A 12,998-nucleotide genomic window follows, 5' to 3' on the forward strand; every position below is an offset into this window, starting at 1 on the left:
ACTTCCCCTTTTTCCACCAAATAGGAGAGGATTCTTATGAGCCTAGTTGAAAAACCATGTTTCAACAGAGCTATGATCGTTTTTAGATTTGTTTATGCTTGAGGTCATCTTACCCTAAATCTATACTTATGATGACAACTGGATGGAAAAGATCATTGGAATCCCCACACTAACGAGTCTTGAGCATCTTGTAACATGCTAGAAAAAATCATCTTGCACGATGAGGGTCCTACACTCTTTGCACAAGTGGTAGATGTTTGCCTATTTTTGTCTGCTAGAGTACTGGTTAGTTCAAAGGATTGAGTAACAAGTGTCCCCATGATGTAGGATAACTCTAGAGGCATAGGAGAGCTTAGTAAGGCTCTAACCTCACAAATCTCCTATGGTTATGGAAGGAGTGCACAATCATATATAGCCTAACCTTGTAAGGTTGGAAGGTCCAATCCTAGGTGGGATAGTTTTGGCCCCTTTTACAAGAGTAATGGTTTTTTATCAACTATTTTAATTAATAAATTAATATTTTTCAAACTATTTTTTCACATGATTAGAGATTGTGTTAATGAACCCTGTGTAAGATATTTATTTTAAAATTTATTTTATATGTTCACACACTAAGGTAGTATACGTTGCTAACTAAATAACTAAAACAAACCCGTTGGGAAAAGTGAGAGATCTTGATCCATATGATAATAATTATTTATGACTGGGTGGACTTAAAAGTTGGGTTTCTTCTCTAACTCTAGATAGAGCTATTAGAATGTGACCCCCAATTGAATAAAACTAGTTAAACACTATTTTAAGATAATAGAGTGCAATTGAGTACTTGTCCTAATGGTCATGGAAGTTTAAAAGGGTATTCCACATTCTATGACCATGCAATTTCAGTCTACTTCCACCTTTAATTGGTTGCAAAGTGACCCTTCTCATGTGGGCAATAGGCTACTATTAGGGCTGACCATCCCTCATTTCCTGTGAGCTAGAAGTTGAATTCCCATATCTACCTACATCTACTTGGGAGACTAGATGGTATTGCACATGGACATAGGGTTTTGGTTGACTACTATAGGTCTCATCTAGGTTGTAGAGGATTCCAAAATTTTTAATGTATGATAGCCTCCAATCTTGTCATCAAAAATGCTAAAAGGATGTGGCTTGACATCAACAAATATTTTATGCTATCCAAAACTATATACTTTATGCATGTTCATTGTACTCTATTGTCACACATTTATGCGTGGTAAATGCTTGGCTTGGAGCTATAAAAGCCACTGCATATGTTCCTTTATTTTAAAACCTTAGGAATCTTGCCTAGAATACATGCAATACATAAGGCTCCTACCTTAGTCTTTATGTATGGTCAAATATATTTGATTTAATAAAGATTCAAAAGGGTGCAATTGGGGTTCTTGGGAAAAAGTGGTTAAGGAGGTTGGAGCACGGCAGATTGTGGTGTCTCTTTAGGGTGGGTTCAAACCCGGCAGACAAACAGGCATCCCAAATACAGATAGCCAATCAAATTTCAACATGGAAAACTGTATGTTCACACACATGGTGGAAGGCCAAAAAAATTAGGGGCCTTTTTTGACACATCGTGGCCAAGTTTTTGCTCCTCTCTTCTGACCTGCCCAGCACAGATACTTCTCCTTTATGCCATGTCTTCTCTTTGGCTCCTTTCCTTGTCCACCACTAATGTGAATGAGATGGAGGACAACTCTTGGGAAATCCTTGTAGATGGGTGGAAAAGGGGATTTTTTACCCTTTTGTCCACCAGGCAAGTGTGAACCCACCCTTAACTTCCTTCTTTCCTCTTTTCCAAACTCTATTTGTCCATCCTTCTTCTTACTCTACCTTTTTGCAAAAAACTATCTTGAGTGTGTAGAGGAAGAGGAGAAGCCTCCTAATCTTGTTTCTCGATTCATGAGGGTGTGTCTTGGGTCTTTTGTGTGTGTGTATTCATGGCAAAAGAGGTGTATTTGCAGGTTTCATGGTAAGGAGCAAAGCTCCAAGCAAAGTATAGGTTTCATGGTAAGGGGCAAAGCTCCAAGCATATACTTTGCTGCTCGATACCCTGGTCTTGTGCTTGTTCGAGTCCTGGGTGAGAGCCAGTCATTCTTGGTTCTGTTGCTGGGATTGGGCTCACTATGGAGTCTGTAAGAAGAGCTGTGATGAAGAGAAAGAAGGCAGAGATTTTGACAAGGAAAACGAGATGAGAAACAAGAAGAAGAAGAAGAAGTGCCTGCATTTTTCTTTGCGCCGAGCATTTGTCGTGCGGGAAAAAATATAGCTCCGAAGAGACTCTTCGCATCTGAAGAAGAAAGGAAAAGAAAGACAAGAGAGAAGGAAGAAACAAGAAGAAAGAAGAAGAAGACACATAAACAGACAGACACGCTGCCTCCCATGATGCGGATGTCATGGACCTTCACCCATGACAAATCTCAGCAACCTGTTCTTTCTTTCTCTCTGTGCCAACATTGATGGTTCTCCAGGAAAATCCATTGACGTATCTCTCTGTTCCTAGTCATTTTGATAACCAACATGCCTCCATCTTCAATTCTCTTACCAGTCGGCGACATCCGCTCAATTGGTCATTTTTCCCCTCCTTGAGCCCTCTTCATAGACACATTCCATACTAGTAGATAGCCACACATCAGACGAAGGGTTTGCTAAGAAGAGAAAAAACAGGATTGCATTATGCAAAAGTGACAGTCAACTTGAAGGCTTTGTCATGAAGAAGAAGACGAGAGAGAAGTTGTAGCTCTGCGCTCATCCTTCTCAGTGTTGTTGTTGAAGAAGAATGGGATTGTGTAATGAATGAAGATGAAGATGAAGAAGGAGAGGAAGTAGCGAAGATAGCTACTATCCTACCAAAAGATGCAGCTACTACTCCCTCTATTTCCCTTTCACCAATGCAAAAGAACAATGGCCTGTTCTCACTCTTGTGCCCTGATCCTAATCAGAAATTTTAAAGGACCATAGAGCTTGAGAAATAGAGAAAATCACAGAAGAAGGGAGGAGGATGGATGAAAAAAAAGAATAAGCGGCAACAACGTCAAGCATTGCAGCCTCCCTCTTCAATTCTGAGTGAAGAGCCTGGGCAGAGAAATAGCGAACCAGATTCATGTTTCTCTGCGCACCAGATTCATGGCAGACTGTTCATCCTTCTCACGCCCTCACCCACGCGGCATCTGCACGAGATGGCAACCTGAAAGAAGATCAAATAATCTTTTACTTTTATGAAAACCTTAAAACCCTAAGGTTAACCACTCTTTAGCAGGAGTTCATATGCATCACATCAAAGAAAATCAAGCATCCAATTTTCTATTTCCATCTTTTTTCCAGATAAGCCAGGCATTAGAATCCTATGGGTGGGAGTACCTTAAAGCTAAATTTGATGATCGGGAGTGCTACGTTGAAGATCATTTTCGGATTTTCACCTTTTTGGTGTCAAATTGGTGGATTTTCAATGTTTCTTCTTCACGAAGATAGTATGTCTCCCAAAACTAAAGTGTTGCGGTATTCATCCTTATCAGTGTATTAGTTCATTATGGATGTTTAAAATCAAGAAAAAATATTGATGTGAAGAGAGAGTGGTTGTTGAAGAAGTGGACAAATAATCCATGAAAGCATGAAGAAATGAGAAGGAGAATACGAAGTGTTTCTTGAAGCTTACAATGGAAGTTTATCATGGTTCTTTGGTTCGCAGGAGCTCACCATTTAAGCGTGGGAAGAATGATAGCCTCCAATTTTGTCACCAAAAAGGTTAAAAGGATGTGGCTCAACATCGACAAATATTTTGTGCTATCCAAAATTATATACTATATGCATGTTCATTGTACTCTATTGTCACACATTTATGCATTGTAAATGCTTGGCTTGGAGTTATAAAAGCCCTTGCATATGTTCCTTTATTTAAAACCTTAGGAATCTTGCCTAGAATCCATGCAACACATAAGGCTCCTACGTTAGTCTTTATGTATGCTCAAATATATTTGATTTAATAAAAGTTCAAAAGGGTACAATTGGGGTTCTTGGAAAAAAGTGGTTGAGGAGGTTGGAGCATGGCAGATTGTGGTATCGCTTTAACTTCCTTCTTCCCTCTTTTCCAAACTCTCTTTGTCCATCCTTCTTCTTGCTCTACCTTTGTGCAGAAAACTATGGATCTTGAGTGTGTAGAGGAAGAGGAGGAGCCTCCTGATCTTGTTTCTTGATTGGTGAGGGTGTGTCTTGGGTCTTTTGTGTGTGTGAATTCATGGCAAGAGAGGTGTGTTTGAAGGTTTCATGGCGAGGAGCAAAGCTCCAAGTATATGCTTTGCTGCTTAGTACCCTGGTCTTGTGCTTGTTCCAATGATGGGTGAGAGCTAGTCAATGTATCATACTCCTAAGCAATAAATCATCTACATTAAGAATAATGATAAACAATATTTGCTATCATATGCTTTTTCTTGAGCGTAACAAAGCTTAAAGTCTAAAGTACATGAACCTCCTCTTGAAGGTATTAGGCACAAGTCAAAAGTATTCTCTATAATGAACCGATGCATTTGCCACCCATAAAGTGCATCCATACCAACCACCCATCTAATGATGGTTATCTTAGATCTAGGGAGCAAAGTTTTCCTCATAATTTGTGCTTTCCTATTGCACATAACGTTTGCAAGCAGTTAGGCATGGTACCTTCCAATGGTACCATCTAGCTAGTACCTATCAATGGTAGCATTTGGCCTTAACCTTTGAATTCCACTTAGTTCAAATCAATATTATTCTTTGGAATGGGGTTTAGCAAACTTGCATGGCTTGCACCTAATGCACGTCATGTTTTGCATCCTCATAATACTCGAGCTCATCCTCATTTTCAAATAAGTTTCATCAAGGTAAAAATAAGCAACTTCTATGTCAAGAGTTTAATTTTGTTCTAGATTTGTCATTTTCAATTGGTAGAAATTGCCTTTATGCTATCTATAAGGTTTGGTCAAGTGTCCAAGATGTGTTATAGTCTAAAGGAGGTTTTAAGTCTTTCTAATCTATATATTGGCCAAACCACGTATTTTCAAGGTAAAGTACTCAATTTTAACACAATGATATTTCTTTTGGGTCTACAAGATTCTAATAATCACTCCACAGTTTCTAGATGACTATGTAGAATCAACACACATGCCAGCATTGATAACCAATTTTCAAAAGTTTTATGCTTCTTTTTGGAGGAGTCTTTAATCAATACAAACCTCAAGTTTTACCTTGAGGATGCCTTTGAGTTGAGAATCTTTGGATTTGAGGCCCTCAAGTCCTACTTTCAAATAATAATGCCTTGTGGGATGAACCCAACTGTCGTTATACCAGTTCATTAAATATTCCATCAAACACTTTTTTTACATCTTTGTTCAAAGTAAATTTTAAAATGTCTTAACTTGATAAGGCCTTTGTGATGGTAATTTTTATGGTTCTAAAGTCTATGCATAATGCAATCTCACTTTGACTAGCCTAGTGGCAATGTCTTGCTATGTGAAGTATTTGTTACATTCAAAATCTCAGCGTCAAGGCAATTCCATATACTCAAGTGTGGAAAATTACCACAATATGAGATTTCAATGGATGAGTTGTACTGAGACCCAAAACACACTCCTCGATCTTTGGGGTGGTCTATCAATTAAACCCCAATTACCAAGGCATAGGGTAGAATAAGCCTTAATGCCACACATATGGATGCAAAAATCAAGTCTCAAGAAGATTCTTCAACACAAAAACTAGTTATTTGCTGTCAAATATGTGTAGGATAGCCAAGAAGGTGAATCTTAGCTACTAAATAGGAATGCTTAGAGTCAAAAATACATTCATATATGAGAAACAGTGCCCTCAAGGCAAAATGTTGGTTTCACCTTCATGGTAGACCAATTTGTGCGATCTTCAAGCTTCAAGCATTCAAATAATGTAATTCATGGAAAGCTTAATTCCTAATTTAACATGTATTTGGTCATTCACATTTTTCATATTTCTTCTCCAAATCATTCCAAGTCTCTAATCTATTGATCCACTAACTAATCTTATACTCATCATAATGGGTTTCAAGATGCTATGCTCACTGCAAAGGGGAGGAAATTTCTCAACCCTTCACTAGCAATCATTGCATGCCCTATTATGCCAAAATATCATGGATACTAAGCATCAAGAGTTCTATGCTTCAAATATACAAATTTTTTCTTGAGGGAGCTTCCAATGCCCACTTTAGCTTAGGCTTTCATATCATACCCTCAAGACTTTACAATGTGTATAGGAGAGGACCTAGCTCTTGGATTTTCACATTTGCATGTACTTTCATATTTTGTGGGGCTTAAATATTTTCACAAAAGCTTATATTTTATAAGTGTGAGGCCTAAAATATTTTCCAAAAATAAATCATGTATCTATCTACCTAGCTTACTATCCATCCAACATACTTAAAAACATGCATTTATAGATAAATATTTCTTTGATGGTTTTTCTATCTTCTCAAGTGACAAGGGAATGACTCTCATAGAGGGCCTCAATTCACGTCTTCAACAATTTGAGAAATTATTCTATAGATGTAAAGAAACTAGGCTTTGTATTAATCCAAGTGTCACTTTGTCATCATTGACAAGACATTGCTTGTACAAGGTATTTCAATTGAAGGCCTCGTCCCTAATCCCAATAAAATCATCCCCATACTTAGAATGCAAACTCCGCTCTCAAATAAGGCAAACAACTGCTTAGGTCACATTGGATATCAGCATCACTTTATTAACTTACTACCCACATTGCACATCCCCTTTCCCAACGCCAACTCAACCCTATGGTGAGCATTGATCACAACTAGTCCTTAGCCATTGTTTATGCTTGCATAAATTTTTGCCACTATCTTCCCCATGATTGTTTTTCTTTACTAGACTTTTTGGAAAGCAAGCTCTTTCAATGAACATTTAATGCCAATAAGATCATAACCTAGTGGTTTGAGTATTGTGGGTGCATGAGTTCAAACCTTGGGTTTCGCTTCCCCAGCGGCGCATATCTATTCATGGCCAATTACCATCTATGTTTCAAGTGGAAATATTTTCAGCTTGCTACAAGGACATCACCCGTCTTTTGACATGTTAATTGAACTTGATGGAAACTTTGCAAGATCATTTGTTTCACACAAGAACCACATGTAAAGTTGGTTCAATTGCACTCACTCACCCAACCAAAGGCAAAGACAATCAACAAACATGGCAATGATTGGCACATGCTAGCCGCTTCACCGAACAAGGAGTCACCACACCTATTGCAAACAAGTTGCATGTGTTCTAGCAAGGAATTTGCATATGCATCAATATATTTCTAGGCAAAGTTATCAGCTTTGCAATTCATTACTCATACAAATGGCGTGGCTCTTGCCACTCTCTTGGCTGATGTTTGGAGGGGAGATACCCACCCTGTGGGTATTGGTGTGTGTGTGTTATCTCAGAAAACAAAAACAAAACATATATATATATGCACATACATAGATAATAGACTCAAGAGTATAGAATTCATACATAGATAATAGAGTCAAGTATATAGAATTAGACACATATTGTAAATGGGTAGCAACAACAACAATAAGGCATCAGACATGACACAGCAACAGGCATATACACTACTCACATGGACACAGCAGACATGGAAGCATTAAGAAATCAATTAGTTACAGCAAAGAAAAGAATTAACTATGCCACAAAAAAACCAGCCTGCTGTCTAGAAGCTGAACTCAATAATAAGTAGAAACTGTATGAGGAAAATCCACCAGTTATAATTACAATCCAAAAAAACTAAGAAATTTGTAGCTAAAAATGAGTATTGGGCTGCACGGGTAGAAAAAAGGAACATATAATTTATCTTGTAGCTCATAGTTTTTAGAGCATTTAAAGTCATTCACAGTAACTTGGAGACATGATGTTGCAACCCCATGATTTCCTTGAAGGTCATTGTTTTATAGACATCCAAGTCATTCGTAGTAATTTGGAGACATGATGTTGCAATCCAAAAAGGGAAAAAAATTGCTGATCACATGGTTGATGCCACTATCAAAATTTGATGGGGATTGCACAACCACATAATTCGATTCCATCACTGAATGCAGCTTGCATGCTCACATGGTTCAGCCTCTCTGTCCATATCCTTGTAAGGTAATGTTAATTCAAACCATAGACACTCCAACACAACGTAAGAATTGTTGCAATATTGAGGAAGAACATAACCATGTAAGCTAAGGCGTTTCTTTACATTGAAGGTTTTGATGATGAATGAGAATCAGGTGTCCATTCTTCGTATAGACTATACACAGATGGTATAATGGCAAGGAGGCATAGTTTGCCTACTAATACTACCGCTACCCACATGAATGCAGCATATCACCTTTCCTCCTTTCCAAAAGGTCTGCTCAAAATGAATGGCTGTTGCAATAATTGGATAACCAGGTGAGACCAAAAAATTTAAAGATTGAGCCCTACCCATACAAAGTTTATGTCTCAGAGAATCAACTTGTGTTGTGTCTGTTCAATGTCTCCATTAGAAGTGGAGGAGCATAGAGCGGGGTGCCATTGTGTTCTTCAATGTCCTCGCAAAATGAGAGAATGATTGTATCAATGGTCATTTCAACAACTGCAAAGAATAAGGATGCCACCACATAGCCAATGCCCCAGCAAAACTGCAAATCAGAAACGTGTGTATCATGAGACTCAAATACATGAGGCAAACACATTTACAGCTTGCTTTGCTGTCAAAAGTAACTCCAAAACTTGACAATTTGGCAAAGTCAGAAAGCATTTCTGCACACGTACAGAAGGTGTCATCAGAAGACAAGAAAGAGATTGATTTAAGAAAGAATCTGAAGCACATGTATGGTCAAAGTTCAATCACTATTATAGAACTGCATTTGGCCTTCACTCACATACCATAGTCTTGATTCATCTGTGTTGGATCAAGGAAGGATCTACAATTCTAACAGCAACCTGTGACAAACACAACCTCATCCACGACCAACTCACTTTTCCTATCCGTGGTGGATGGGACCTCCACATTGCAAGTCCAATCCTGTGCAGAAGGGGACAAATTTCCTAGGTTCACTACACTTCAAAGCACCGTTATCACACATGATGCCACCATAAGACCATGTCTTTCAAGCTAAACAGTTTATCAAAAGAAATCAAGTCAGAAACTTATGGCCTTTATATGGGGCTTGAACTCCAACATTTTTATAAAAAACTCTTCGTGAAAGTCAAGGTGAGGGCAGGCAGGTAGACAGTTGAACTCCATGGATGGTAAGGATCACATGCATATAGAACTAGATGTAGATGCACTATCAAACTCCAGTGCATTTATGCATGTGTCTGCTTGTATCTTAATGGAATGGATTCGTAAACCATAGGGATCACTATTCACAGAAACAAGTTAACTAACTAATTGATGCAATTTCCCAAAAGATAGAATAGGTTTTGAAATCCTAGAGTTGGGATTGACATTCACATTCAAGATGGGCTGTTTTGTTTGACAGAGAGCAAGCTTCACTTCACCCACCTCCATCTTGGTCCAAGAGACAGAGAGGTTTGAGGCCCATGAGAGGGAAGCAATGGTGGGATGCAAGGTCAAAGCTATGGAGTGCAAGAGGGTTGAGAGAGAGACACTCACAAAAGTGTTTGTAGATACATTGTATAATGAATGGTACCCTTATTCTTTGCTACCTTCACTTATATATGACTGTATAGTGTGTATTTATACAAGAGGTGCTTGTTTGGCTATTGATCATTGGGCTTTATCTCAACAACCTCCCACTTAAAGGCCAATATGGATTTATGGGCCACCCAACCTACCGAACAACATCCTCGAATTCCTCTATGGCCCATCTCTTAGAATTTGCCAAATCTGAACAATGCCCATGTAATTCATGTGGTGCGGACACTTTTAATAAGTGTCAATGTAGTGTATACGTATCTAGTGTCCTTTGACATAAAAAGTAGTGACACTAGGGACTAGAGTAAGTTAGCCTAACTCAGGGTTGTCAGGTATGAAAGGTATGATACAGTACGGTACGATAAAATACGGTACTAATTGGTACCTTATGCTTTTATAAGGTACCGTACAATATTAGTACGAAAAAAAAAACAAAAACTTGGTTATTTTGGATTATAGATATTAGAACACATGTTTAGAGCTAAAATAGCAATGTCACTTGAGTTAATCGGATGAATACATGAGGATAACAAGGAAAAACCTCATGCACAACATGCGCAATGCGCTACTAGAAGACAAATGGGAGTGTATATGTAATACATCAAAGAACAAAGCAAAGTTTAGGGTGGATGGACAAACAGGCTCTTCATTCTTTTGTGTGTGTGTGTGAGACGAGAGAGAGAGAGAGAGAGAGAGAGAGAGAGAGAGAGAGAGAGGCATGCTCTTGGAATTGCATACTCATCTTGGAAGTTGGGAGAGAGAGAGAGTGTGTGTGTGTGTGTGTATGAGAGACTTGGAATTATGATAATAAACATAAGGCTTAGGAGTTGGAAGATATTGTATGGTCTAGTCTTCAGAGGCCAAAAATAGCCTGTTTTTTGATACAAAATGGTACGGATACGTGCGGTATAGTACAGAACGAACTAGTCTGTACGTAGTACGAATGCAACTATTGCCTAACTCTATTTAGTTGGTGGAAGATTCGTTAGGTGAACCCATGACCTAGCTTAGTGTTGTACTTTTGCTTTTTGCACATTCCGTTCGACCACCGCTAGCTGGCGCCGCTCTGCCCAAGGTCCTGCTACCACCAGCTTTCGTACATATGAGGACGAGAGGGAGCTGTGAGCTGCTCAGCTCAGCTGAGATTCAGTTGCTGCTGCTGCCTTCTTCGAGGAACCTCCATCAGCTGCATCAGCTGAGTTCATGCAGCTCCTACTGCCTGGCAGCACCACCACCACAGCTCAATCTACCTGAACCACCAGCAACTTTGGTATCCACACAAGCATGGGGGGGGGGCGGGGGGCGGGGGGGGGGGGGGGTTCCGGCGCGATTCTGCTGCCAACACTGCCCTGCAACGCCCTCAGCGTCTCCAGCACACCACTGATGCCCTACCCAATCCACTTGAAGTGCTGCCTGTGCCTGGGATGATTGCCACTATGCAGCACTCCCTCCGTCTGCTCCCATCAAATTTGCTAGCACCGCCACCTGCTCCCTATCGCCTGCACACTGTATCCTGCCTACACCACTGCCTCCTCCCTGTCTACACCAGGCTTGCCAACACTCCAAAGTCCACTCCTTCTACGCTGACCCACAACACCTCTACCTGCACTCTGTGCCGCCGCCGCCATCTGCACCATCTCCCACAACACTGCCTGTAACTGACGTCCACTACCTCTGAGCTGCCCGCCTGCTCCTCTTTCTGCTCTGCCCACCACCAAGTTGGCTCGAAGGTCCCGTGTAATATGTGCCCTTGCTGAGGTGCCCAAGTTTCAGGGCTTTTGCTCGAATCGGCCGGCAATGCACAAATCAACACCGAACAATGCGATATTGCACAATTTCTTCCAGATTTCTGCAACAAATTTGGGGCTTCTTGGTCTAGAGGGTCCAACACCCATTATGAGGCGGATTCCAGCTGTTGGTTACTATTGATACGCATCCCAAGGCAACATTTTGGCTGAAATTCAATCTATAAGGTAAAAATTTCTTCAATTTCTTTGAAATTTTGCAAAGAGATTTGGAGCTTTTGCCCGACACGCATTCCATGGCAAATAACACGTGGTACAACAACATTAACTTACAGTGACAATCAGATTTGGCAGCAAATTTTTCGGGATTTAAATAAAATTTGGTGAGACTTCTACCATAATTCTTGAAAATAAGCCACATACCCACAAATACCCGAGGCCAAGTCAAAAATAAAGGTATTACGGATACGTTAAATGTGCTAGAGAGCTGTCCATCTGAGAAATTGGAAAAGGCGGGCATAATCTGAGTGCAAAGAAGACAACAAAAGCATCTTGCCCAAGACCCAAGAACGGATGGGCGTCTGTTGTTGATGAGTCACCAAGGTCCATACATGGGAAACAAAGCTCCAAATTTGTCTCGCCAAAAGGCAAGAGATGAAGAGGTGAATTGGTGTCTCATCACAAGTAGTGCAAAAGACACAATGGCCTTGTGAGATCTTGTGGACATGTGGGACATCCCCAGTAGGAAGATCACCGATAAGTAGCCTCCATAAAAAAACTTTTACCTGATAAGGAATCTTGGACCTCCACAATTGAAGAAATCTATTGCACCACTTCTCTTTGCAATCCCAAGCATGCCAGACTTTACTTGCTTTCTCAATGACCCATTGCTTGTCCTCTATCATCTTGTGGTAGATCTAATTAGCCAACCTTTTCTAAAAATCATCTAGTTTCACAAGCATCCAATCCTGCCATGATGAAGCACATTGAAAACTAGGCAATGGATTATACCGCTAAGTTGGTCCTACAAGGTTGACCAAATCTGGCTATAGTCTCTACGCACATGAAAGTGCCGGTGTATGCAGCGGAAAGAATAAAGACAAGGTTGCCCAAGAATGAAAGCATCATGTACCAATTGCAACCCCAATCGAGCCATCTGATTAAATTTATCTCGCTGAAAATCTTTATCTAGCCAATGAAGCAGTCTATATGTAGTCAACACTTCTGCTTGTAATGAATTAGCCTCCTTTCGGAGATCAGACTATAAAGCGAAGTATCTCTTGCCAAGATGCAATCAAATGAATCAAAACAAATGACTACAATAATTTAAGAGGCCTTGTAGAATTTAGCACATGCCATCAAGATACCTGGATAATTGTGTGACCTTGGAAGATACCAATCTCCTCAATAAAAAAATTTGTAGCACCAATCCAAGGATGAATACACACGCAAAGGCCTTGCAAAAGCGTCATTCTCAAAGCTGTCATGTGAAGATTAACATCCAATAAAGCAGCTCCACCCAATCACTTCTAAGTAACAACATGCTACCAAGATGTC

The 12,998-nt window shown here is 39.9% G+C and overlaps 1 protein-coding gene across 1 annotated transcript in view; it reads right to left on the reverse strand.

The window, feature by feature from the left end:
* Positions 1-8,208: 8,208 nt before the first annotated feature.
* LOC148041937 (Plasma-membrane choline transporter family protein) overlaps positions 8,209-12,998 on the reverse strand; it is a 68,468-nt gene continuing 63,678 nt past the window's right edge. Inside the window, exon 10 of the mRNA XM_087684236.1 lies at positions 8,209-8,674. Within this exon, the coding sequence (XP_087540362.1) occupies positions 8,504-8,674 (171 nt within the window). The 3' untranslated portion in view covers positions 8,209-8,503. The remainder of the gene's footprint in view (positions 8,675-12,998) is intronic.

This window comes from Lygodium microphyllum, chromosome 1 (genome assembly GCF_053477565.2).
Source record: "Lygodium microphyllum isolate KBCC chromosome 1, Lygodium_microphyllum_v1.1.10, whole genome shotgun sequence".
NCBI classification, from domain to species: Eukaryota; Viridiplantae; Streptophyta; class Polypodiopsida; order Schizaeales; family Lygodiaceae; genus Lygodium; species Lygodium microphyllum.